The sequence below is a fragment of the Megalobrama amblycephala genome, linkage group LG24 (genome assembly GCF_018812025.1).
Source record: "Megalobrama amblycephala isolate DHTTF-2021 linkage group LG24, ASM1881202v1, whole genome shotgun sequence".
Taxonomy (NCBI): Eukaryota; Metazoa; Chordata; class Actinopteri; order Cypriniformes; family Xenocyprididae; genus Megalobrama; species Megalobrama amblycephala.
The window spans coordinates 17,918,471-17,946,238 of NC_063067.1; the positions used below are offsets into that span (position 1 = coordinate 17,918,471).

At 36.2% G+C, this 27,768-nt stretch overlaps 3 protein-coding genes and 2 long non-coding RNA genes across 8 annotated transcripts in view; 1 reads left to right on the top strand and 4 right to left on the bottom strand.

The window, feature by feature from the left end:
• Positions 1 to 12,031, bottom strand: part of LOC125260678 — a 26,810-nt gene extending 14,779 nt beyond the window's left edge. Inside the window, exons 1-2 of one of the 4 annotated variants that reach the window (XR_007183106.1) lie at positions 11,456 to 12,031; positions 4,489 to 4,649 (exon numbers count right to left, since the gene is read on the bottom strand). This is a non-coding gene — a long non-coding RNA (uncharacterized LOC125260678). Of the gene's footprint in view, positions 1 to 4,488; positions 4,650 to 8,711; positions 9,538 to 11,455 lie in introns of those variants that run through there. The other 3 variants (XR_007183104.1, XR_007183105.1, XR_007183107.1) reach the window with 3 other exon arrangements.
• On the bottom strand, positions 7,126 to 8,267 carry sst7 (somatostatin family member 7). The gene is made up of 2 exons (XM_048179161.1): positions 8,045 to 8,267; positions 7,126 to 7,849 (listed from the first exon to the last, which is right to left on the bottom strand). The coding sequence occupies exons 1-2, from the start codon at positions 8,144 to 8,146 to the stop codon at positions 7,616 to 7,618; spliced, it is 336 nt and encodes a 111-aa protein (XP_048035118.1). The 5' UTR covers positions 8,147 to 8,267; the 3' UTR covers positions 7,126 to 7,615.
• LOC125260679 overlaps positions 11,145 to 27,768 on the top strand; it is an 18,595-nt gene continuing 1,971 nt past the window's right edge. The window contains exons 1-3 of the long non-coding RNA XR_007183108.1: positions 11,145 to 11,205; positions 14,757 to 15,156; positions 16,493 to 16,687. This is a non-coding gene — a long non-coding RNA (uncharacterized LOC125260679). The remainder of the gene's footprint in view (positions 11,206 to 14,756; positions 15,157 to 16,492; positions 16,688 to 27,768) is intronic.
• srm (spermidine synthase) lies at positions 12,726 to 18,250 on the bottom strand. The gene is made up of 8 exons (XM_048179160.1): positions 18,008 to 18,250; positions 16,740 to 16,860; positions 16,517 to 16,609; positions 14,982 to 15,135; positions 14,775 to 14,858; positions 14,526 to 14,671; positions 13,836 to 13,958; positions 12,726 to 13,750 (listed from the first exon to the last, which is right to left on the bottom strand). The coding sequence occupies exons 1-8, from the start codon at positions 18,136 to 18,138 to the stop codon at positions 13,733 to 13,735; spliced, it is 870 nt and encodes a 289-aa protein (XP_048035117.1). The 5' UTR covers positions 18,139 to 18,250; the 3' UTR covers positions 12,726 to 13,732.
• The window catches only part of smc1a (structural maintenance of chromosomes 1A), a 13,884-nt gene continuing 5,475 nt past the window's right edge, over positions 19,360 to 27,768 (bottom strand). The window contains exons 10-26 of the mRNA XM_048179157.1: positions 27,583 to 27,690; positions 27,265 to 27,450; positions 27,002 to 27,181; positions 26,761 to 26,907; positions 25,276 to 25,413; positions 25,015 to 25,131; positions 24,798 to 24,904; positions 24,576 to 24,717; positions 24,328 to 24,473; positions 23,957 to 24,110; positions 23,756 to 23,866; positions 23,526 to 23,682; positions 20,786 to 20,940; positions 20,525 to 20,676; positions 20,359 to 20,428; positions 20,138 to 20,248; positions 19,360 to 19,895 (exon numbers count right to left, since the gene is read on the bottom strand). Of these exons, the coding sequence (XP_048035114.1) occupies positions 19,815 to 19,895; positions 20,138 to 20,248; positions 20,359 to 20,428; positions 20,525 to 20,676; positions 20,786 to 20,940; positions 23,526 to 23,682; positions 23,756 to 23,866; positions 23,957 to 24,110; positions 24,328 to 24,473; positions 24,576 to 24,717; positions 24,798 to 24,904; positions 25,015 to 25,131; positions 25,276 to 25,413; positions 26,761 to 26,907; positions 27,002 to 27,181; positions 27,265 to 27,450; positions 27,583 to 27,690 (2,262 nt within the window). The 3' untranslated portion in view covers positions 19,360 to 19,814. The remainder of the gene's footprint in view (positions 19,896 to 20,137; positions 20,249 to 20,358; positions 20,429 to 20,524; positions 20,677 to 20,785; positions 20,941 to 23,525; positions 23,683 to 23,755; positions 23,867 to 23,956; positions 24,111 to 24,327; positions 24,474 to 24,575; positions 24,718 to 24,797; positions 24,905 to 25,014; positions 25,132 to 25,275; positions 25,414 to 26,760; positions 26,908 to 27,001; positions 27,182 to 27,264; positions 27,451 to 27,582; positions 27,691 to 27,768) is intronic.

Sequence of the window (27,768 nt, forward strand, 5' to 3'; positions counted from 1 at the left end):
TGGGGGGAACAGAATTTGACGGCAATAATCCAGCTGTCCGAATCCGCTCTCCCATCCAGCTTTCAGAATCAGTTCCCCCATGCCCATGATGAGAGATTTTGAATGTAGTGGATTAAAAGATGCTGATTCTATTCTGTGTGGATGGAGCTTAACCAGCATCAGTTTAATGTTGACCAAACAGAATCAAGTATTACAGAGAGCCGCGTAAAATTCAGTTCAATTCACATTTATTTGTATAGCGCTTTTCACAATAAAATATTGTTTCAAAGCAGCTAGAAAATTCATGTTTCTTTTTATTTAAAGATTTATTTTTTTCCGTTTTTGCCTTTATTATGATAGGACAGTGATTAGACAGAAGGCAAAGTGGGAGAGAGGGACGGGATCGGGAAAGGATCACGAGCCGGGACTCGAACTCGAACTGTCCATGAGGCTATCGGCGCCGACGAAAATGCATGTTTCTACATTACAATTTAGAGTGATCTGTTATCATATGTGACTGTGTCCATGTCCATATTTCAGAAATGTACAGTTCTAAGATAATGCAAATCATGTAGTTAGCTAACATCATGTCTATTCAATTAGGCAGAAACAATGAGCTCATTTAAGCAATTAATACAAGTTGTGATCATAATGATTACAATATATAGAAAATTTGGCAGTTGTGTATGTTGATTCAAAATTACAATTATTAACTTGAGTCTTTCTAACTAACAAGGTAATCATAAAATCTGCCTGCACATCTGTGCAGTAATGAAGGTTAATGAAGTACTCTTCCTTCCTTATATGACCTCTGAAAGGTCATAGGACTGGAGCCTATCCCAGTATCCTAGGCCGAAGGCAGGGGAAAGCACCCTGGACAGGTGACCAGTCCATCACAGGGAATGAAGTACTCTATTGCATAATAATTAATTGTTTGATTATTTTACGGTATAAATTGCCCGTCCAACGCTATTTTAGAGTTGCATTTCATGCTTGAATTACTTTGACTTTTAATATAATTTTAACATGCACATGCCATCAACTTCCACTCGCTCTGTTCTTTGCTCATCAGAGAAGCGGAGAGTGCGTACTGGAACGATAACACAGAGTTCAACATGAGCAAATATGTCCAGACCTACACCTGAGGGCACCTGGAGACCCAACTACAGCACAATGAAGGGCAAATAACTCTATGAACAATGACTTGGAATAATTCAGAGACATCAAATATAGATTTTTGATCACCAGTGGCAATATTTCCCTCTCCACAAATGGCAGTCAAGTTCCTCTGTGTTCTTTCTTTGCTTTCAAAGGTCTTACTACTCACCCATGGTATGTGTACATCTGTTCAGTATCCTACCTTCAAATGTCACCACAGAACCAAATCAAGAATTATTGATGATGATAGAAAACATTGCTGGAGGCAATAAAAGCAAACACACAGAAAACGCAGAACTAATGAAGTGAGAGCACTCCCAGATGCCCCCTAACCATGTGACAAAGATCTAACATAAAGCATAATGCCATTTACGTAGCACTGAAACATTACTCACCACTCGCCTGGAGATAAAAGAAGTCTATAAAGAGAAAAGAAACAAGACATTTTGATTGAGGCCTTAGTCTGGTGGTCTCAAACCATATTAGGTTTGCTAGATAAACAAAGCAAAACAAACTGCCAATGATTCAAATATGTATTTGTGTGTCACTGAATGCCCGTTGTTATCAGTTTACCATTCACATAGCTTCTTTTATCTAAACAGTGTTATTTCAATTGAAGGGAGCATGAACATCATAATAAACAAGCAGCATGTGTTGTGGCCTTTCACATAATAGCTTGGAGGTTTCAAAAATGTTTCTGCTCTCACATTACCTGAGGCAGACTAAACGTTTGACATTTGCTCCTTTCATAGACACCATTTAACAGTGAGATATAATAATAATGTCTAAATTAAGAAAACATATGTAGCTGGCATTACAAACGTGGATAGCTATTCAATTATTGATTAGCAAGAACTTGCCTGTAGCTCAACTGTGGTACATGGTGCCTTCAATGCTAAGGTCTGGGTTCAATCCCCAAGGGAACACATGTAATACATGTAATACCTAATAAATGTGTATCTTGGATATACAGAGTTTCTTTAAATAAGTGTTTGTCAAAAACTGCAAAATAACTTTTTTTTTTTTTTTAAATTCATTATTATTATTTTCATTATTATTTACTTAAAGGTGCCACGTTTTTTTACAAGATGTAATATAAGTCTAAGGTGTCCCCTGAATGTGTCTGTGAAGTTTCAGCTCAAAATACCCCATAGATTTTTTTTTTATTCATTTTTTTAACTGCCTATTTTGGGGCATAATTAGAAATGCGCCGATTCATGTTGCGGCCCCTTTAAATGCTCACGCTCCCCGCCCCCGAGCTCGCAACTGCCTTAAACAGTGCATAAACAAAGTTTACACTGCTAATATAACCCTCAAAATGGATCTTTACAAAGTGTTCGTCATGCATACTGCATGTATGCGTCGGATTATGTGAGTATAGTATTTATTTGGATGTTTACATTTGATTCTGAATGAATTTGAGGCTGTGATCCGTGGCTAACGGCTAATGCTATACTGTTGGAGAGATTTATAAAGAATGACGTTGTGTTTATGAATTATACAGACTGCAAGTGTTTAAAAATGAAAATAGCGACAGCTCTTGTCTCCGTGAATACAGTAATAAACGATGGTAACTTTAACCACATTTAACAGTACATTAGCAACATGCTAACTAAACATTTAGAAAGACAATTTACAAATATCACTAAAAATATCATGTTATCATGGATCATGTCAGTTATTATTGCTCCATTTGCCATTTTTCACTATTGTTCTTGCTTACCTAGTCTGATGATTCAGCTGTGCACATCCAGACGTCCTGCCCTTGTCTAATGCTTTGAACATGGGCTGGCATATGCAAATATTGGGGGCGTACACCACGACTGTTACGTAACAATCGGTGTTATGTTGAGATTCGCCTGTTCTTCAAATGAGATTTATATAAGAAGGAGGAAACAATGGAGTTTGAGACTCACTGTATGTCATTTCCATGTACTGAACTCTTGTTATTCAACTATGCCAATATAAATTCAATTTTTAATTCTAGGGCACCTTTAAAGGTAGGCTTCAACTCTCTTCACATCCTGATAAATGTAAAAATTTATATATTGTCTGTGGAAGTATCGGCACCTAAAAAATGTCCGTCCAGTAATTTCATTCCGTCCGACTCTGACTTATGACTTTCTATGTCAACAGTATGAACATCGAAATGAATCTGCAGCAGTCACGTTGTACAAGAGCTCTGTAAGTTGTTTATGTTCATTATTATTGTAATGATAAATGTAACGGCATCTCTTAGGACAGCTCTTTTTGAATCTGCTCCGGCTGTGCGGGACCTGCGTGTTTATGTCTTTTGAAGGAGGCGTTGCTTTGGAGAGCTGTCTGAAGGGATGGTGAGATCTCATGCTTTCAAAGCTAGCTTTCTATTGCTAGCAGCGCCAAAACTGCCTACTCGACTTTTAAGGATAAACCTCACTAAATTTTAATATATTTATGCTTAAAGCTGCTGTCCGCGATTTTTGGCCCTCTAGCGGTTAATAAACAGAACTGCACGTGTCTTGCGGAGGAACATTCTAGCCGGAGCTACTTTTCTCCATGTATGTCTATGGCGAGTCACGCAGTTACTGTGATACTCTGCGGCGGGTCCTACCAGTTTGGTCTGAAATAGTCCGAATATAACCACTTATTATAAGTGTACCGTAATGATTCAGGGTAAGACAAAAACACGGTTTGGAAAATGTTGGATTCATGTTGTATATTCTCATTATATAATTTTTGTAAATTTTTAACACAAAAAGTTGCGGACTGCAGCTTTAAAAACAAGATAAATTATGTTTGATTTAGACCTCATTAGAGTTGAATAAAATAAGATATATTATCTAAAAACAAGCCTTAATATTTTGGCAATTCTAAGGGCGTTAGATATTTTATTGGAAAACGACAAAAATGCTGATGATGAAAATTAATTTTTGCAGTAAATTTAAAACAATAAATGTTATGATCTAAACTAGATGATTTGGTGAGTTTACTGTAATACGGCTCTAATAAAGACATGAATCATTTTATTGACTCATGCTTGACTGAGACTGCTGTGAGGGCAGCGCTCATATCAAGTAGATAAACAGAAAATAACATTTTGACCCAAAACAGTGACCACAAGTTGCCTTATATGTGGTTTTGTGCTTACAAAAATACTTGATTTAATTTTTTTTGTAATATTGTGTTTATGAGTCAGTCCTTGTTTTTCTGCTTTTAATTCATTAATTCTAATAGTTTAATTACTAGAAATACTGAAGTGAGTGTATTTCCCAAAGATAAATATAAAACACATTACATATGAATTTCAAATTCACGTTCAGGTGGGAGCATGCCTTCAGATCAAAGGCAAAGCAATCAAAATGCTTTGCTTACCAGCAGCAGCAGTAGCTTTGATGTCCCTTCACAATGCTCTCATTGTAGCTCAGGGCACTTGTATAATGGAGAGTTTTTCTTTCGCTTCACACAAATATTTGTGCAAATAACAGCAAATTTCCTAGAGTCATCTGTTTTCAGTCAGTCCATTTATCAGTTGGCTAAAAAAAAAGGCAGAAAGAACAAAAAGATGGATTAAACTGTAATAGAGAATGTGCCAATAGTCGTTTATCATCTCATGAAATGACCAAAATCATATTGCATGATAGCGTAACATTGAATTCCTCATGTGTACTGATGTTCGTTGTGTTTTAATTCCACTGATTAGGCAGTCTCGTGTTGTACTGGGTAAGACCAGCATGTTTATTGTTCCTTTATCTAATTAAATTTGGCCCCATCTGACTTATAGTAAATTGAGCAGATATATGAATGCCAAACCAGAGACTCGGTTTAATAAAATATTGCATTATCATACACCACTGTTAAATAACAATAATGATCCCACAAGTTATTAAATTATTTTACTTTATTTCTTTATCAAATCAAAACCACTGATGGCCTGCATGACAATATATTAAGAATTATTTGTGCACATATATCTTACTATCTTACAGATATAGTTACTATCGTAACTTCCGTTTCATGCCGACTTCAAATAGTTTTTACTGTGGACGGAAAAAAGTCAGAATCACTCTGTACAGATGTCTGTCTAGATATTAAGTATCTGTCATTAATATTGTGAGAGTAGAGCAGACAGTTTACACTGTCAGTATCATCTGGATTCAAACTTTGATCTCATTGAAGAATAGAGGAATATTGAGGTCAGGGTGACCCCAGTACTACAGCATCAAATATCTACAGCAGACATCATTTTCTCTTTCAATTTAGAAATGTCTTCAGCTGTGTGTAGAACAGGTGGCAATGTGTCACACATACACACACAGGCATTTACAATCACCCACATATATGCATACAAACATCACATGCATTTCATACAGACCTGCTCAGGTTGGCCTTTGGTGACAAAACAGCAGATTTTGCTGATACTCAAGGTTTTATTTATCTTTACATGAACATTCATGTAGTCATTCACATTTTGAACATAGTTATAACCTAACCTAGCAGCCTGAACAATGATGTTATTTCTCACTCTAAACTTTCACCTCACTGAGATTTCACAGCGAACATGAAGTACTTTTCTTTTCAGCATAATATATGTGACCCTGGACCACAAAACAATTGACCCATCATAAGGGTCAATTTTTTAAATTGAGATTTATACATCATCTGAAAGCTTTCCATTAATGTATGGTTTGTTAGGATAGGACAATATTTGGCCAAGATACAACTATTTAAAAATCTGGAATCTGAGGGAGCAAAAAAAACCAAAACATTAAGAAAATCGCCTTTAAAGTTGTCCAAATTAAGTCCTCAGCAATGCATATCCACTAACAAAAATATTTATATTTATATATATATATATATATATATATATATATATATATATATTTACAAAATAAATACATTTACAAAATATCTTCATGGAACATGATCTACTTAATATCCTAATGATTTTTGGCTTAAAACATAAATCGATCATTTTTACCCATACAATGTATTGTTAGCTATTGCTACAAATGAAGAATTCAGATGCAAAAGCCTCTAAGTGCCATCTGAAATTTTCTTCTAAAATGAGCATTTTTATCAAGCTCGTATGTTGAGGTTCAGTAATTTCACTTTAATGGCAATTAATAGGTCCTTTTCATTGCCATAAAAGTGAAATTACTGAACCTAAACATACAAGCTTGATAAAAATGCTCATTTTAGAAGAAAATTTCAGATGGGACTTAGAGGCTTTTGCATCTGAAGTCTTCAAATATACCCGTGCGACTTATGACTGGTTTTGTGGTCCAGGGTCAGAAATGTGTTTGCATGTGTTGCAACCTACATATATCTAGCATTTGTCTCAAAAAGCTAAAGATTTACAGAACATAACAGATGACCATATGGCATTTTTTTTTTGTATTTTGGACATATTCATTGAAAGGATGGTAGAGAAGTGATAGGAAATTCAGGAGGCACATGTGCTAATTGCTAGGCCATAGCTCCAATGCATTTTCCAATTTTCACTGTTATGTCACTGATCACGTCAACTAGTTTCACATTCAAGAGCAATGACGCACTGACGCGAGTACCAGTACTTACTTATGCTGACACGGTTTGAATAACCATGTATGTCTCCACTCAGAGGACACATAATTAAACTGTACTGATGGCCTACTGCATGTGTTTACATCTGGACAGTCAATCTAACTAGTTTTTAAGTTTTTTTCTGTTGGCAAATACAAGTGCCATTTCTTGATGAATGCACTTGAAAGAACAGAAGCGTTCAAAATACAGACTCAAATTTAAAATGCCTGTATTTTAAGGATGATTTTTTTCCCCCTCACATGTAGATCAACTGCATTTGTTGAAAAAAAAAGGCAAACCGGAAGATAACTTTTAGTAATGCCTTAAATTTACCAGCAAATAACTATTAGACAAGGTTTTAGTTTAGAATAATGACTTCAAGCACACCCTCTCATCAACTGAAATGACATATAATTCACTGACAAGGAAAATGACCACCACACAAACTGTCAATCAATTAATCTGGTGTATTAAGTGTTAAACAACCATGGCTTGTGAAAGTGCCATTCAGATGAGCCTGTAACAAATAGCCTTTACGTGATTTCTTCTTTTGGGAAAACATTTATATGTAGCATTATTACATAATCTGTAATTCATCTGGCTCCATGATTAATTATATTTATTGATCAGTCAGTAAACATACTGTAATTTGTTGACCACAGTAAATGAGACATCTTTTATCAAAAAAGAAAGTATCTTAACCATGCTTTATTCTTTTTTTTTAATGCTGAAAAACAACAAAGGTCCATAAATATCTTAATCGATCAATAAATAAATAAATAAATATAATCATCAATGTCTTTAACAAACAGACTGTGTCAGAGTAAGTCCACAGAGATCTTTCTTCAGACACTGGAGATGGTATGTACAGCGGAGGTCTACACAGTTCATGTCAGGTATCAGGGAGGATCGCGGGATCGTTGCAGGACTGGCGCCGTTAACACGACGTGAAGGTCTTCCAGAAGAAGTTTTTGCAGGGGGCTTTGCGGTCGCGCTGCGGCAGCTGTGATAACCGGTTGTAGACGGCCCGTTCTTCCAGACGGGACTCCAGGGGCTCCTCCACATCCAAGGGAACCGGTGCTATCTCCCCAGCCAGCACGCTGTTGTCTACTCCATCCAACAGCCCAGAGATCAGCTTCAGGATCAGCTCCTTACGCTCTTTACTCAGCTCCTGATAAGAAAGAAACTCGACTTGAATTAGAATGCAAGATTTTTCAGCTCTTTTAGTTATAAATAATATTTCAATAATATGGCGGAGCCCAGAATGGTCTGTTAATTGGATGTTAAACATCAAGATGTGTCTAACATACAAACATCTGTATCTGAAAACAATAAAAACCATAGAAAGCTTATTGCCGCCACTCACCCTACTTTGTGCCAGGTTCCTCTCCTCCACTGGAAGCACAGCTGCTGCTCTGACACTATACAGAACCAGCAAGAGAGACACGAGGCTGGCCAAAAGCTGCATACTGACAAAATAGTTGAAGTTAAAGTGCGCAGAAAGGTCAGTCAGAGAAGCGAAGACCTTGTAGCTCCTAGTGCAGAGTAAAGATGGTGAGATCTTGGTCTTTGAGAGCTTTAGGTGGCAGAGTCCTTATATACCTCTCGTTCCAGTCCTCTACTGACGCAGCGGTTGGAGGATGGAGGGGAGAGGGTGGGGGAGTGGGAGGCTTAGGAACTAACAAAAGCATTGAGTAGTTAACCCCCCAACAAACCAGACGTTGTGCCGGTGGGGAGGACTGCGCCACCACATTCACGTCATAGCTCTAAAAATGGTCCTGATTTCAGTTAAAGCGGATGCGAGGAGAAAAAAAAACTCTTGACGACGGCTCTACCGATAACGTGAAGTGATTCTGAAAAGTTCTGCGGGCCTCTCATTGTTTATGCTAATTATAATTTACATCTATGTAGAGTGAAACGGCATGCAGGCAGCGAATCATGTTTTAGGAAGTACACGGTTAGACGTATGCTGTAATTACGTGATGTTCTCACTCAGCTGCATTGTGATATCAATACAAGGAAATCAAACTAACCCATTTTGTTGTGTACAGTGGCAGTATGCTCTCATTTCAACGTGTAATTGAGCACAACTCCTCCTCCTTCTCCTTCAGATTGCCATTGAACCGTCTGGCACCTGGAACAGCTGAGAAAACTGTCTTCGTGAAAAGAAGATGCTTTTGATCGGCATATGAAAAGGGGCTGAATAACAAGAATTAAGTCTTTTATGGAAATGTAACCGCTGATCTTACCATGTAAGAATATAAAGTGAGACAAACATTAGCACAAAAAGCAAGAGATTATGGCGGAGTCAATACTACAGCAGTAAATTTAATGGGAAAAAGCGAATGTAATGTAAAGATAAGTTAATCGTATGGAAAACAGTCTCCCATTACAGATTGATAACAATGGCTGAACACAAAAAAAGTTTTGAGTGTTAAAGTAATATTCTTGGTTCAATACAAGTTAACTCAATCTGCATTATGTGACATAATTTTGGTTACCATTCAAATTCATTTCCTTTTCTTTAAAAAAAAAAAGCATTGAGACACTTACAATACAAGCGAATACAGTCAATCCATAACATGAAAATACTCACTATTTCAATAGTATAGCCACAAGTCATAAGCAATATGTGTTATCACAATTTCAGAATGATAAAATGGCTTACTGACCATTTCTGTGTAGTTATAACCGATTTTATATACAACTTTGTTGCCATGATATCATAACTAAAATGACTATAAAATTATGATTTAAAGGGTTAGTTAGTTCACCCAAAAATGAAAATAATGTCATTTATTACTCACCCTCAATGCTAAGACAAACATTTTCAGAACACAAATTTCGCGTTTTGACACGTGATCCGAATCATGATTCGACACAAAAGATTCATAACGCTCCGAAGCTTAATGAAGCAATGTTTTGAAATCGGCCATCACTATATAAGTCGTTATTTTGTTTTTTTGGGCACCAAAAATATTCTCGTCGCTTTATAATATTGATATTGAACCACTGTACTCACATAAACTGATTTAAATATGTTTTTAGTACATTAATGGATCTTGAGAGAGGAAATGTCATTGCTCCCTATGGAGGCCTCACTGAGCCATCGGATTTCAACAAAAATTTCTTAATTTGTGTTCTGAAGATGAACGAAGGTCTTACAGGTGTGGAACGACATGAGGGTGAGTAATAAATGACATTATTTTCATTTTTGGGTGAACTAACCCTTTAACAAACTTTAGAGCTTAAATAATACATTAGTTTTAACAGAGGAATTGTTTTTATGAAATTATAAGCTTCACATTTCTGCTTTTAAAAAATCCATAAATTGTCCCCATTTGTTTTTATTGCAAGGGATCAGTTGAAATTAAATTTGGCACTAATCAATATTAAGTTGCAAATTCTGTACTTGAGTTGTATTAAACCTGGAACATTCCTCTAACTGGAAGTGGAATTATAACACATGAAGATAGCAGGCATTGCATGAGCTACGTTTTTGAATATTAAAGTCGGCATGAAACGGAAATAGTGATAATCTTTTCTTCCCTGTTGTGATGTATATCCAAGGGATACGCTTCTCGAACGAGAAAAATGTAGGGCAGAACTTGATTTTGTCCATCGTAAACTGATTGGATTGTTGTCGTTTTGCTAATTGTTGCTCATGTGCGTGAAAGGTTGCCCCACCCTCACACTGGTGAACACGTCATCAGAGAAGAGATGTAAAGATGTTGTTGCAAGAGATGGAGAGTGCTAATGTTTTTTATTACAGAGGTGCAGGAATTGAAAAAAAAAAATCAATAATGATGAGCGCAGAAAAATTATTTGTAAATAGGCCTACTGCAACATTCCATACATTTTGAGTTCATGGTGGCTCTAAGGCCTGGTTTCACAGACAGGGCTTAAACAAAGACAGAATTAGGCCTTAAAGGGTTAGTTCACCCAAAAATGAAAATAATGTCATAATGTTATTACTCACCCTCATGCCGTTCCACACCCGTAAGACCTTCGTTCATCTTCGGAACACAAATTAAGATATTTTTGTTGAAATCCGATAGCCAGCAATGACATTTCCTCTCTCAAGATCCATAAAGGTACTAAAAACATATTTAAATCAGTTCATGTGAGTACAGTGGTTCAATATTAATATTATAAAGCGACGAGAATTTTTTTTTTGAGCCAAAAAACAAAACAAAATAATGACTTATATAGTGATGACCGATTTCAAAACACTGCTTCAGGAAGCTTTGGAGCACAATGAATCAGCGTATCGAAACTACTGAAATCACGTGACTCTGACGCTCCGAACCGCTGATTCATTGTGCTCCAAAGCTTCCTGAAGCAGTGTTTTGAAATCGGTCATCACTATATAAGTCATTATTTTGTTTTGTTTTTTGGCTCAAAAAAAAAATTCTCGTCGCTTTATAATATTAATATTGAACCACTGTACTCACATGAACTGATTTAAAAATGTTTTTAGTACATTAATGGATCTTGAGAGAGGAAATGTCATTGCTGGCTATGCTGGTGAGTAATAACTGTGCCTTAGAAAAAAACATTACTGGTGTGCATCTTGAGACAAAACAATGGCACTAACATATTTTAAGATATGTCAGTGCAAGTTTCTTTCAGTTAAAACAACTCAAAATATGCAGTTTAGTCTGGCACTATCTTAAGCTTTGTCTGTGAAACGGGGGTAAGTATTTTAGCTAAATGCAGTCTATGTGTGTTCACATTGTGTTCTGTAATTAAACCAAAATGAGAAACGGCAGCCTACCAGTTTGGTCATTGGCTCCAGTTGTTCACATTCTGGTCAGCTTTCCTGGCACCCACACACCTCTTTGGATATGCATACACACACCCCGACTGAGTACATGTAGCTAGGAGCCCTAATACTCGCGCTTTAGCACATTTTTCACAGCAGACAGATACGGGCAGACTTCAGGGCCCGGGGCTCTGTCAAGATTAACACAGCGTTGAGATGAGCTGCCCCCAGCCGAATCGAGATAAAGTGCGTTTGAAGAATTCATGCCAATTGACCGATGCAAATCACATCTAACGTTCACTTCCGACCAACATCAAACATATCTGGCGTCAGAGTAAAATGCCAATCCACATATTCTCCTGTTGTCTCAGCGGGAGTTTTGATGACTTCATATCAGGGTTATTATAGTTTACTAAAATCTAAATTTTCGTTACTTGAAATAAAATAAATATTAACTGGATTAAAAACTTATTTGGTCGAAACTGACTACAAAATAACTAAAACTGAAATAAATAAAAAAAAATAATACTAAAAACGACATAGCTTAAAACTAATAAAAAATAAAAACACAACAAACTTACTAAAACGTTAACTAAGACTAAATGACAAAGGACTTAGGAAAAACTAAATTCAAAATATAAAAACTGTAATTGTATCATTTACTTAGAGGCAAACGTACTCTCAGGCTAGTCCAAATAAATATTAAAAATAATTATCTGCCAAAAACTTGTGTCGAATCTTTACATTACAACTACTTTATTAATAAAATAAGAATGGTTTAAACATAGTTTGTATAACAGTTTTATAATAAAGAATAATGCAAAGTATGTCCACTTTAAGCACTTCAGAAAAATGCATTTTATAGCCTACTTATTGGCAGTGGATATATCGACAAAAGATGAAAGCTCAGAAGCAAGTATTTAGGGTTTATAAACTAAGGCAGTAAAACATGCAGACTATCTAAAAACGAGTCAACTAGGCATAGAAAACAGACATGCTTTTAATCGAGTACTTACAATATGATGCTGCTTTAACTGACGATGGAGCGAAATGGTCGTTTTAGGTACAATTTAACATAAAGAGCACATATTAATACCACTAATATTTACCTGCAAAGTAACTATATAAACCTTCATGTGATCAAATAAATGCAGGATGTTGGCAGGCTGAATTTAGTAGCAATGACGCCACCTAGTGGTTAGAATGCCGCTTTACAATCACTTATCCATAGTCAAACAGTTGAATTTAATTGATGTTTCGCTGAACAGAAAATTAAAACACATTGTGATACACCTTTTTATTATTTCAAAACTATTTATGAAATTCGCAAAATGAAATTTACATCATGAAACGGTAAAAGTACAGATAAACCCTTCCACACAGTAAAACTTGACAGTACAAAATAGTTTGTCCTATGCAACTAGCCTTAAAAGACATGATCATTTTCAGCTATCCAACAAATACAGTTCATTATTTTTTCCTGAAGTACACCTCCATAATTATGCTCAATATTAAGATGTCTCATTGTTTGAGACTTCCAGTATGTAAGATTAAAAGACACCTCAAAACCTTTCCATCATAGTAGAGTCCATTGACCATAAGCATGTTTGCAATACACCATAGCATATCACTCAAAAAGGCTGCATACCAAACACAGATTTGCTCTACACAAATCACATCATGTAATCAGGATTCATGAGAGCCAGAACACACAAGTCACCCACAGAGTCCCCATATGCCACCTTCACAGGCTAAGCATGAAAGAAAAAATACTTTGATTATAGTTTTAGAAATTATTAAAATACTAAATAGGATTTCCTTTTGTTTGACAGCTGCATGTTAAGAAAATGTATAATTGTCACTGACCTGTTAGTCTTTGGGTATATGCAGTTTATTTAAAATACCTGTGTGCTTATTTGAGTGAGTAATGCCAAACAAGACAGCTCTGGTGGAACATTGCCCTCTTTTTTCGTTTAGAGAAAGTAAGAATCGATGGCAGAACATGCATGATTGTCTGTTTGTATAGCTCTAAAGCTGGATGTGGGAAGTGGAATTGTAAAAGTAAACCAAAACCAAACTACTCAAAAGACTTGACAGAAGCAGTGATGGAACTGGACAGAGAAACGGAGAATGTCCCCACAGAAGGCATTTGCACTTGTAACCGTCCATTGACCAATCAGAATGAAGCCAGAGAGGGATGCGCTGTGGGAGCTACTGCGGCTGTAGTGAGGGTTTTGTTCTGCTTTCACAGAAGGCAGCTTGTTGACAGGATGGCACCCATGAAGCCATTTACGCTTCACTTAGTACCTGTGTAAACAGTGGGTCATTTAATTTTCTATAGAAATGCAAAGTAAAGAGCAGAAGGAATAGAGAACAACGGGCTCTGTCTCACCTTTCTGGCAAATTCCGGGAGGATGAAAGCAGCACGGTGGATTTCAGGATTGTAGTATTTCAGGCTCACGCTCTCAATCTCATCTCTTGTTAGTTCTCGCAATGGCTCACGGAAATTTGTTTTCTGCAATAAACAAATTAATTAATTATGCTTACTATTGTTAACATTATATATTTACCCTACCGTTCAAACGTTTTGGGTCTGTACAAACTCTTATGATCACCAAGGTTGCATTTATCTGATCAATACAGTAAGAACTGTAATATTGTGAAATATGATTACAATTTAAAAATAACATCAATTTTAATAGATTTAAAATTTAATTTATTCCTGTGATGGTGAAGCTGAATTTTCAGCATCATTACGCCAGTCTTCAGTGTCACATGACCCTTCAGAAATCATTCTAAAATGCTGATTTGGTGCTCATTAAATTTTTTTTATTTCCAACGATAAGGCATATTTGTTGAACCGTTATACATGTGTTATACATTTTCAAGATTCAAATAGAAAGTTCAAAAGAACAGAATTCAAAATTTTTTAACCATTATAAAAAAATGACTTTTTTGAATCAATTTAATGCATCCTTTCTGGGAAAAAAAATCTTAAACTTTTGAATGGTAGTATATAAACAAAAACAATGCGTCAAAGTAATAAAAGAATTGTATAGCTTGTGAAAAAGAAAACCCTTACCGGATTTTTACTGCAAAGCATGAAGCCGATTTGTCCACTTGGATATGTTGGAATGGTGCAGTATGCATAGTCCACTACAGGAAAGAGGGTCTTACAGAAGGTCCGCATTTCCTTGATTAGCTCCAAATGCAACCACTGACACTCTCCTGTGAAATTACAGCAGAAAATTACAACCATGCCATATATACATCATTAATATTCTTAATTTTGAGCTTTTTTTTTCTTTCCTAGAGCTACAATTATATCAACCTTGACAACAGAGAATTCCTCCCTCACAAAGTGCTGTTTTCATGAGCTGATAGTAAGACTCTTTGAACAAGCTTTCAGCCGGACCTGTGACAGGGTGAAATGAGATCAGCCTGAAATGAACACCATGTTTTGTCTGGGAGTCAATTGCTAAATCATTATTTACCAATGCAAAGAAGAAACTTCAAGGCCACAGAGTGGGCTGCATACCGACAGGGTCTGACGAGTCTGTGATGATGATGTCAAAGGCATCCTGATTCTTTTTCATAAATTCAAAGCCATCGCCTACATGCAGAGTAAGTTTGGGGCTGAAGAAGCCTTTTGCCATTCCAGGGAGGTACTTCTTGGAGACGTTTATTACATCCTGGGAGAAAATGTGATCCAGGTAATTAATCAGCATGTTAGATTCCTTTCCAGAGTGTGTTTCTGATTTATTCAATGTGTTAAAGTCAAATTTAATAGGAAACTACAACATAACGCAAGGTGCTGTACATTAAGATTAAATAAGACTAACCAAACATAAATATAAAAATTGAAAAACTACAACATAAAGAGAAACAGACACCGCAGCTGTTGTTACAACCTGATCACATGAGAATGCGTATCAATAGTACGCATGTGAAATCTCGTGCAATGTATATTAGTGATGGGCATTCCGGCTCTTTTTTGTGAGCGGGCTCGTTTGACTCAGCTCACTGAAAAGAGCCAGCTCTTTAAATAATAAATGTTTTAACTATGACTTGGACTATGATAGGTGTGAAAACAATTTGTGAAATTGTGAGACATTGCGAGTATGATTTCATTTAATAATTTAATTAGAACTGTTTTCACACCTATCATAGTCAAAATCATAGTTTATTATTTAAAGAGCCGGCTCACGAAACGAGCCGGCTCTTCAAACGAGCCGGCTCACGAAAGAGCCGGAATGCCCATCACTAGTGTGTGCGCCTAGGCTTATATAATTATATTTTTTTGTGTTGTTCTTTGAATTATTAGTCTATTGTTTTAAATAAAATTAAAATCATTCATTACATAATGATTGAATTTCTATAGGCTTTATTTTTAAAAATAGAGTCGGCTCTTCAGATATGTGAGCCGGCTCCCGACGTTCACGTAAAAGAGCCGGCTCTTAGAGCCGGCTCGTTCACGAACGACCCATCACTAATGTATATGCCAAAATGAGTTTTGCCATACATATGATACGCAGTTTTTCGCGTGCATATAATACGCACTTTATGGTGTGTATATAATACACTTGGTACTCTTGGGAAGGATTAGTGGTGTGGGGTTAGTGCGTATTACACGCCATAAAGTGAGTATCATATGCACATGAAAACATGCAGAGATGGGGAGCCAATTGGATGTGTTTTTTTTAATGCACCAAGGCCAAAAATACATAATATTACAATTTAAATCCATTTTTTATTTCCAGAGGTAATTTATTGTTGTGATAGCAAAGCTGAATTTGAATTTTCCGCATCTTCAGTGTCACATGATCCTTCAGAAATCATTCTATTATGCTGATTTGGTGCTGAAGAAACATTTCTTATTATTATCAATGTTGAAAACAGTTGTGCTGCTTAACACTTCTGTGGAAACCATGATACACTTTTTCAGGATTCTTTGATGAATAGAAAAAGTTCAAAAGAACAGTATTTATTTCAATTTGAAATCTTTTGTAACATTTTATAATGTCTTTACTATCACTTTTTTTTTCCAAGTTCAAGATTTAACTTGATACAAACCTCATCAATCTCGCACTGAACAACAGACTCCACCAGCGGATGCTTGACAACCTCCCTCAGGACACCACCGTCTCCTCCACCAATGATGAGAACCTGACAACAAGAATAAGGAAAAACAACTAAACCAAAGGAAAATAATGTACCATACAGAAACTAAACACCTAAACAACTGTAAGTTCTTCCAAATCACATATATATAAAGCACAAAAATGAAAGCACGCACCTTCTTTGGGCAAGGGTGGCAGCACAGAGGTAGATTGGCGATCATTTCTTGATAGGAAAATTCATCTCGTTCAGTGCACTGGATGACCCCATCCAAAACCAGCACATTTCCATATGTCTTACTGTATGAAGAGAAGCAATGATGTGATCATACATGATAATGTTAATACATTAAAGGTGATAGAGAGGATTTTTTCGTCGACTGAGAATCCAAAGACTGTTAGTGAGTTTTTGAAATGAGCGCATGCGTAAGAACAGCCCTCCTCCTTCACAGCTCATTTCAAAGGAACGCCTCCCAAAACTCGTGCACGAGTATTGGAACACGAGTGTTTACCACCGGCATTCGCTGTGTTGTGTTAGTGGATTCATTATGTCAGACTCACCGCAGGTAACTCATAATCTGCAGTTGTTACTCCTGTCTCCTGACAAAAACATTGCATGCAGCGCCTGTGGAGTGTGGAAAGTTACTGGAGCGCGCAGCCGCGCTCATCTCTCACAAGGAACGTCACGGCAGTGATTGACAAGCCAGAGGGCCAATCGTTTACGCGATGGTCGCGTAAACGATTGGCTGATGTTTTTAAGGCCCTACCTCGTGCACAGATGATGTATATTAATATTATTCCTTTCAGTGCACCTAATAAATAGTCTTTTATCAGTTAGTAAAGACAGTTTCAAGTAATATTGCAAACATGTCTAAAAAAAACATCCTCTTTAGCACCTTTAAGCACTGAAAAGGTGTAGCAAACAGCACAACATATCCATTCAATGTATTCTCCTAAGCACTGCAACCAAGCATGTGTCATTTGAGATGACAGCTCTGGCCTCTCATCACATATCCTATTGGGCAACACCTTGCATGTGCAAATATTTAATTGATTTTCAGGGTAGAGACTATAACAGCAACCATTTTCAACAGTATGAATGACTGTAGTTACAATTTTTAAATGTTCTGACATATCAGAATTGGTACAATGTAATGTTTTACGCATAATGCACATTTTCAGAGTGACCAAAGCGGTCTTCTAGGTTCAACTCCCAGTGCCACGCCAGAACTACAGCAGGCTATGCGGTTAGCAGGCTAGCTGAAGCCACCCACACAGCAAGACACCCATAAGCCAACGTGCTGTTTTGAACGGATACCTCCGAGAAAAGTGAGGAAATCACGGTGTTCGCTGCATAAGTTGTGACCGATAGCTTCAATAATGCGCTGACAGAAAACGCGGGGAGTTAAAGCCACGCTACATTGAGCCACATTGCACCAGGACTCACCTTTTAAAAACCATCACGTCCTGGAACTTGGATTTTTTATTATATAACAATTCTTCCACTTGAAGACTCATCGCTTGGCCAGGCCATAATGTGCATGTTTCGGTGAACCACCCGTCTTTAATGTTGTCCATTGCCGGGGGATTTAAATGTAAGCAGAGGTGGGTTGAAATAGTCTGATCAAACCAGTCACCGCAAGGAGTTACTGGAGATCTTGGACGCCGACTGACACGTTGGGCGTTCTCTGCACTGCAACCGAACATAAGAAATAAGAGGCGACCAATGTGAGCTGCCTGACGTCATAAACAGGCACGAGGGCGGGGCGTGTCTGTGCAAGCAAGCTTGGTTTTGTGCCAGTGAGGATGAGCCCACGTGAAAATGGGTGTAATGTTAGCTTTATGAGTGAAAACGTCAGGTTTGCTCTGGTTTGATTATATATTATTACAAGTTACATTTGTCCTTTTTTGGCATTTATTTATGTTCCATGTAACGTTTAGGATTACAGTTTTGGCACTTTCCACAAATAGTGTACAAAATAGGCCTTGAAACTAACTGTTAAACATAGAAGCTATTTTACTTTTTTATTTATTTGTCCACATATTAAAAAAACATGCTTTGATAAAACATTCTGAGATAAAAAGCTGAAATTATGGTCATAATTATGAGACAAAAAAGTAGAAATTATGACATACTAAGTGATAATTATGAGACAAAAGTCATGATTATGTCTGAAAAAAAATGGTCATAATTATGACTCATTAGAATAACTTTAATTATGATTTACCAAAGGGCTTCCTTAGGGGAGAAAGGAGATGCTGTTCAGAATATGTTGATTTTCAACCTCAGAAAGCCAAACTAAGTTTTATTTCTGATGATTTTTATTTATTTATTTTCTATGGGGCTTACTTTTGGGAATTGTTGAAAAAAAATCATGGGAATTGTGCCTATAATCCTACAAAAAATAATAGGTCATTTTCACATTTCCGGGTTTCTCAGAAGCGGAAGTCGTCATAGTGAATGAGAGTGAATGTAATGAATACATTAAATATATTTGTGTTCCCATTTGCTCAAATAGCAAAAGAAAAACTTTCAAAAAGAAGAAAAAAAATAGAGAGCGATTGATAACGGCAGTCAGAAGAGAGAAAGATGTCAAGTTTACCGTCACTTCCATCACAGCAGCGTTAACTAGTTTTTTGTAATTTGATGCAAAGTATGTTATGTTATAAATATACACACCTTTTTAAAAAAAAATGTAAATATATATAAAAAAAGTTGCAAGATTTATGATGTTGATGATTGTTAAAATGTGTCATCACAGTCTGTAAAAAGAAGACAAACAATATTAACAAACCATATTTGTGGAACGTGCCATGAGCACATGACGCAAGCTCTTTATTTTTAGTTTGAATGCCGTTTACACGTAACCTATTTTCCCATGAATACAAAAAAGAAAAAAACATTTCATAAATACTGGTCATTCTACATTGTTCTGAATGAACAGATCATCCACAAGGCACACTTGACAATAGGCAGCTGATGTTCTCTGTTGATACACAGTGCAGACAAAACATATCACTGATCTGGACTGTCCAGTTGACTAAACATGAAAAGCTGATCATACATATCTAATATTCACAGAACAACAGAATATTTACACAATCATGCATTCTATTTGTAACACAACATAGCAGACAATATAGCACTTACAGCTACATTCTGTTTAAATTTAATCAAATCAATGATTATGTTTTTAAAAGATACTGTTGGTCATTCTCTCAGCTGTCTACCAACAAATTCAAATCAACACAACCTAATCATTAGGATTGGGATTGGCATCTGGATACTGGGAAAGATCAAAGGTCAGCACCTTACTGATGACACAATCTCCTTGCTGGGAATAAAAGAAAAAGTTTAATTACTTATTTTTAAAAATCAACATAAAAAAAGTATGAAATAAAAACAATTTAGCTAAATGAAATAAAAAACAATTAAGTTAACCAAGTTGCAATCTCTACAGTGTACAATAACAATATAACGATAGGTTGGGATGGGTTATATTTCAGCGAAACTGTTGCATGCGTAAGCTACTTTTGATATGTTTGTGTTTATACAGCCCGTTGCTGAAATACAAACCTCAGGGTAAACTCCTATGAGGGAGTCAGCTTTTGTGTAGAACTCCTCTTTGAGAGAGATAACAATGGCCTGGAAATTCTGGACTGACTGGTCCTTTATGTAGTTGGCCACCTGCAGAGTAAGAAGTTAAAAAAAATATTTCATGTTTATGCCGTTTAGTTTGGTTGCATCCACGCATTTGCATTTGGAAGAGGCCTTCCTAGAAGCTAACAAACACACACCTTGCCTATGTTGGTATTATCCAAAGCAGCATCAATCTCATCCAGAACAAAGAAAGGTGCAGGCTTGTAGCTATGAGGGAACGGAAATACATTTTTTTTAAATCTGAGGGGTGGCTAAAACATACTAGTTTACTTTTAAAGAAAAATAAAAAGGCAAACATGGCACCTGTGAATGGCAAAAAGCAGTGCTAAAGCAGCCACAGTCTTCTCTCCTCCTGACAGGTTGTCCATAGGCCTGAACCTCTTTCCTGGAGCCACACAGTTGTAGTTGATTCCATCTAAGTATGGTTCCTCTGGGTTCTCTGGCCCCAGGAATGCCTGAAAGGATATAGAGTATCCCTTAATTTAAGTTTGAAATCCTACTTGTATTATTGTAGGATTATCTCTTTTAAAAAAGAGGGATTGAGATCAGAGTGTTTTTATTAACCTGCGCACTGCTGTTACGTGACAGCGCTTTGTAGATCTCATCAATGTTGGTGGCAACAGACTCAAAACAAGCATTGAAACGGTCAAACCGCTCCTTCTTGATCTGCTCAAATGCCTGTTTGGCTTTCTTGGCTCTTTTCCGAGCAGCTTCAAACTCTGAAAGGCACATTAAAAGTAGATTGGTTGTTATTTAGACAGTGGTTCTCAACCAATTTAATGAGTTTATTCTCAACATTTTATCTCAACTTTTTTCTCTTAATTTAATGACTTTATTCTCATAATTTAATGACTTTATTCTCAACATTTTATCTAGATTTTTTTCTCGAAATTTAACGACATTTTTCTCATAATTTTACAAATTTGTTCTCGTAATTTAACAACTTTTTTCTCGTAATTTAACGAGTTTATTCTCAACATTTTATCTCAACTTTTTTCTCGAAATTTAACGAGTTTTTCTCGTAATTTAATGACTTTATTCTCAACATTTTATATTGACTTTTTTCTCGAAATTTAACGAGTTTTTTCTCGTAATTTAACGAGTTTATTCTCAACATTTTATCTAGATTTTTTTCTCGAAATTTAACGACATTTTTCTCATAATTTTACAAATTTGTTCTCGTAATTTAACAACTTTTTTTCTCGTAATTTAACGAGTTTATTCTCAACATTTTATCTCAACTTTTTTCTCGAAATTTAACGAGTTTTTCTCGTAATTTAATGACTTTATTCTCAACATTTTATATTGACTTTTTTTCTCGAAATTTAACAAGTTTTTTCTCGTAATTTAACGAGTTTATTCTCAACATTTTATCTCGACTTTTTTCTCGAAATTTAACGATTTTTTTCTCGTAATTTAATTACTTTATTCTCAACATTTTATCTCGACTTTTTTCTCGAAATTTAACGAGTTTTTCTCGTAATTTAATGACTTTATTCTCAACATTTTATATTGACTTTTTTCTCGAAATTTAACGAGTTTTTTCTCGTAATTTAATGACTTTATTCTCAACATTTTATCTCGACTTTTTTCTCGAAATTTAACGAGTTTTTTCTCGTAATTTAACGAGTTTATTCTCAACATTTTATCTAGACTTTTTTCTCGAAATTTAACGAGTTTTTTCTCGTAATTTAACGAGTTTATTCTCAACATTTTATCTCGACTTTTTTCTCGTAATTTAACAAGTTTATTCTCAACATTTTATCTCGACTTTTTTCTCGAAATTTAACGAGTTTTTCTCGTAATTTAATGACTTTATTCTCAACATTTTATCTAGACTTTTTTCTCGAAATTTAACGAGTTTTTTCTTGTAATTTAACGAGTTTATTTTCAACATTTTATATTGACTTTTTTCTCGAAATTTAACGAGTTTTTTCTCGTAATTTAATGACTTTATTCTCAACATTTTATCTCGACTTTTTTCTCAAAATTTAACGAGTTTTTTCTCGTAATTTAACGAGTTTATTCTCAACATTTTATCTAGACTTTTTTCTCGAAATTTAACGAGTTTATTCTCAACATTTTATCTCGACTTTTTTCTTGAAATTTAACAAGTTTTTTCTCGTAATTAATGAGCTTATTCTCAACATTTTATCTAGACTTTTTTCTCGAAATTTAACGAGTTTTTTCTCGTAATTTAACGATTTTATTCTCAACATTTTATCTCGACTTTTTTCTCGTAATTTAACGAGTTTATTCTCAACATTTTATCTCGACTTTTTTCTTGAAATTTAACAAGTTTTTTCTCGTAATTAATGAGCTTATTCTCAACATTTTATCTTGACTTTTTTCTCGAAATTTAACGAGTTTTTTCTCGAAATTTAACAACTTTAATCTCGAGATGGTTTTATTTTTTTTTATTATTGTTTGGCCCTAATCCTCTTCCGTAAAGCATACAGTATATGAGGGAATTTCAAAATATTTCTAGAACTGGAAAAGTCATGGAAAATAATTAAATCTTAAAAAGCCATGGAAATTTCTATAACAAACAGATTTTGTTCTTATGGAGCCCTGCATATGACATACATGAAAAAAATAGTAGGCTAAATTGTGTTCACAATTTACTAATCCGTTCCCTCAATTTATAAATCGTGTGCATGATTTAATAATTCATTCCCTCGATTTGCTAAATCATGTGCACAATTTATAAATCGAGGGAACGAAAAAGTAAATCATGCGCACAATTTAGTAAAACGAGGGAACGAAAAAGTAAATCATGCGCACAATTTAGTAAAACGAGGGAATAAAATAGTAATTTGTGCACAATTTACTTTTTTTCCTTCATGTAATGTGCGGGGCTCTGTATTTTCTACTTATGTCAAGTGCAAAAATATTTTATCAGGTAGAAATTGCTGATTAATTGCTATTTGTGAGTAAAAATAATTGTAAAAAAAAATCCCGTAATAATGAACAAAAAAAGTAATGTAAATTTATTGGTCATAAAGAGGACATTCTGTTCTTGAAACTTTTGTAATGACCAAATTTAATTATTTGAATTAAATAAAATTATTTTCTTTATTTTATTTCAATATATTGCCACTCCTAATTTCTGTAAATAAAAAAGGTTAAATGCACCTTTGTCATTACAGAAGAAGTATCAAAAATATCTTGGGGAACATTTGAACATGGGGGACCTTTGAATATTGTCTTGGCCAGTGGGGTTCTTAGAGTCAAAAAGGTTGAGGTTAGATTTCTCAGAGTCAAGATTAGCTACAGACAGATGAGCCTGTACTTTTGGGCTCACCATCACTGGTCTCCTGGAACTTGTCTCTAACGCTCTCAAGTTTCTCCATGGCCTTCATGTTGGGAGCGCTGATTCTCTGCAGGATGCTTTGCTGCTCGTTCAGCCTCTGCTGTAGGGTGTTCATCTCTGCCTTGATCTCTTCTTCTGACAGAGCATCCTATTAAAGGGTTTTACAAAGCTTTTGATTCTTGCAAACAACAAATTCAAAATATTTCAACAATTTAAATTACCTTGAGATCCTCATTTAAGTTGCTGTAGTCAATCTCTATGAGGGCCTCTTTGGCATGCACAGAACTTGATGCCTTCGGGCTGCTGATGGAATCCTCAACTTGTGAGCTTCCCTATGTAGACATATCAGTGTGTATGTCTGTGCTTGCAAAAGCAGCATGCGTAAATGTGTGTGGAAAGTGCTTGTATGTGTTTGTCTATACCTCTCCCTGGCTGATGTCATCCATTGTCCCAGATTTGAGGGGCAGTTTGATGTCCTGCATCTTGCAGGCTTGCAATAAGTTGTGTCTGTCACTGCGTTTCTGTTCCAGTTTGGTCTCAATGGCGGTTACTTCCTTCTGAAGCTGCGTCAGCTCTCTAACATTACATACATGTTTAACATTACATCAATATTACATGCATGAAACCAGCACAAACTAAATAATTTTACACGCAAATATATTTTAATGTATAATTTATTTAATTTTATTATAATTTATTATAATAAATCTAAATGTAATAAATTATAATGTATTACCGTTATATTTGAGAAGATCTAAAGAACTAAGAGAAAAAAAATATGAATATCTCTCACTTGTTGGCAGACCCTAATTTCTTGCGGATCTCCTCCATCTCTCGGTTCTTATCATTGACCTCTCCCTTCTTAGTGAGATGCTGGTTTTTCAGGTCCTGTAGCTGTGCCATTGTCTCATCAATGATCTTCATGTGTCTGTGTTCCTCCTGAGGTGGTGGGGAATGACATGAGCTACTGTTTAGGTTTTCATGCTAAAAGATTTTACTGCTTTGCTTGTCAAGACTTTTTACTCCTCTATTCTCTGTCACCTTTTTAAGTCTTTCGATCTCATTCTCATCCTTCTTTACGGTCTGCTCCCACATCATTACTTTCTCCTGGTCCTCCTTTAACTGGTTCTTCTCATAATCAAGCTGGATGGCCAGACGGGTCTTCTGTGTCTCAAACTCCAGCCTAGAATTGCCATATAACTCAAGTTAGATCATGGCAGTCCACTGAGTTGGTAACCTGTATATTGTCCTTAAGGGGGTTACCGTTTTTTGGCAATCTCATTTTGCCTCTTCACTTTTTCCTCTTCAAACTCTCGGATATTTCGAACACCAATCTCCTCACAGAATTCAACAAAGACCTCATCCTCCACCTATGAATGACCATAACCAATAAAAATTATTAGAGCATTATTACAGATCTGGTTGCGAGGTAAGATTTTGACAGCATTTCAAACGTCTTCGTTTTCTCCAGAGCCCTTACCAGGTTCATGCGATCTCTTAACTCTGTAATGTCCCTCTCTCGTGATTGGATGATTCGTTTTATGTCATTGATTCGTGGGCCAAAATTTGCCAGCTCACTCTCCAACTTTGATTTCTCCTACAAAGACATACACTCATTTTGAAAAACACATTGTAACACCAATGACTTCATTAGATCTAAAAACCACCTGTATTTTTTATCTTGTAAAAGTTTCTGATTTTGATATCACTTCTTGACTGAGGTGTTGTTTCTCTGGTGTACCTGCATGTTCAAAGAGAGGTGGCGGGTTTTGGTCTGTTCAAGATCACTCTGAGAGTATTTCAGTCTCATCTGCAGCCCGTGAGCCTGAGACTGGACCTGTCTGAGCTCTGCCTCCTTTCTCTTTGCCTTCATTTGTTCCTGAGGAGACAAAAAATGTAAAACCAGCTTGTTAAAAAAATCATTTTACCTCCACTCAATAATTATGCCTTTATTTAACAAAATAATGAATTATGGTAGGCCTGCGCAATTATTACTTAGTCACTTGATCATGAAAGCATTCTGAGGTGCAAGTACATTCTCAGACTCTTCAGTGCTCTTCTTCATGAGCATTTGAGTGTGTGGTTAAAAAACAGCCTAGAGCACCATCTGCTGTTAAAAACTAAGCTCAGAATCGATTTGAGAGAGAATCGCAATGCATTCGGGAAATATCAGAATCGATTCATGAATCGTGATGCATTGATATATTGTCCCAGCCCTATTATTTGTATAAAATTGAAAGGTGCCCTAGAATTAAAAATTGAATTTATCTTGGCATAGTTAAATAACAAGAGTTCAGTACATGGAAATGACATACAGTGAGTCTCAAACTCCATTGTTTCCTCCTTCTTATATAAATCTAATTTGTTTAAAAGACCTCCGAAGAACAGGTGAATCTCAACATAACACCGACTGTTACGTAACAGTCAGGGTGTACGCCCCCAATATTTGCATATGCCAGCCCATGTTCAAGGAATTACACAAGGGCAGCCAGTATTAACGTCTGGATGTGCACAGCTGAATCATCAGACTAGGTAAGCAAGCAAGGATAATAGCGAAAAATGGGAGATGGAGCGATAATAACTGATGATATTTGTAAACTGTCTTTCTAAATGTTTCGTTAGCATGTTGCTAATGTACTGTTAAATGTGGTTAAAGTTACCATCGTTTATTACTGTATTCACAGAGACAAGAGCCGTCGTTATTTTCATTATTAAACACTTGCAGTCTGTATAATTCATAAATACAACTTCATTCTTTATAAATCTCTCCAACAGTGTAGCATTAGCCGTTAGCCACGGAGCATAGCCTCAAATTCATTCAGAATCAAATGTAAACATCCAAATAAATACTATACTCACATAATCCGACGCATGCATGCAGTATGCATGACGAACACTTTGTAAAGATCCATTTTGAGGGTTATATTAGCTGTGTAAACTTTGTTTATGCACAGTTTAAGGCAAGCGCGAGCTCCGGGGGCGGATAGCGCAAGCAATTAAAGGGGCCGCAACCTGAATCGGCGCATTTCTAATTATGCCCCAAAATAAAAATCTATGGGGTATTTTGAGCTGAAACTTCACAAACACATTCAGGGGACACCTTAGACTTATATTACATCTTGTAAAAAAACGTTCGATGGCACTTTTAAATTATCATGACAGCCCTAAATAAGAGAAAATCTTCAAGCTGTGTATGAAGTTTCCCTGTAGTTCTTTTGTGTGCCACCTTCAATTCCTCTGTTAGTTTCTCTTTCTTTTCCTTAAGTTTGTCCACAGCTTTCTCGTCCCAGCGTCGAGCCTTTGCTTTCAGGTCGCTAGCTCCTCCAGAGATCACACCTGACTTTTGGAAGAGAGTTCCATCCAGAGCCACGGTCTGTAAAGAAGCAAGACAGAATAGAAGATAAATAGTTCGAAAACGATATCCTTTGATATGTGCTTTATATTCAACTTATACTACATATTTAAACCTTATGACGGTATGGTCCTCCGAAGGCAATCCTGCGAGCGTCCTCCACATTCTCACACACTAAAGCATTCCCGCAGGCATACTGAAGGGCTTTCTTTATGTGTGGCGGCTCATAACGGATCACGTCGATCACCAGCTTTGCCCCCCGAAGCTCTCTAAGTTTCTCATCTGTGGGTTTCACCTTTAGGGAGAGAAGCATGTGTCCAGTGAATCACATTCCACTGGCCGCTCAATGCAGTTCAGCCTCCTTGATGGAAAATTTACCTCCAAATAGTCGAGAGGCAGAAAGGTCTCCGGTTCTCCTCTTTGCTCTTTAATGTACTGGATGCAATCTCTGCCCGTTTTCTCAGAGTCCACAATGATGGCGTCCATGTTTTTTCCCAGGACTTTGGTCACTGCAATCTGATATTTCTTCTGGGTGGGCTGGCATAAGTCAATCAGTCTGCCATACTGTTCAGACAAACATTTAAACATGAATGTTTAAATGGGACTAAAAAATACAATGAAAGCTCGTTGTGGACATCTTACAAGCCTTTGCTGCAAGCTTAAATTGAAAATGTGTCTATACATACAGCAACTCACCACTGAGCCGGGGTAAAGCCGTTTAATGCTTTCCATGATTTCAGCTTTGCGCTGCTGACGGCTGTTCTCCTGCCTGTCAATGCGAGCATCACCAAGTTGCTCCATCACCTGTAACAAGAATCATCACAGCAATGAAAACAAAAGTCTTGAATGATATTATGTGCCTAAGAGTATGAGTAAATCTGT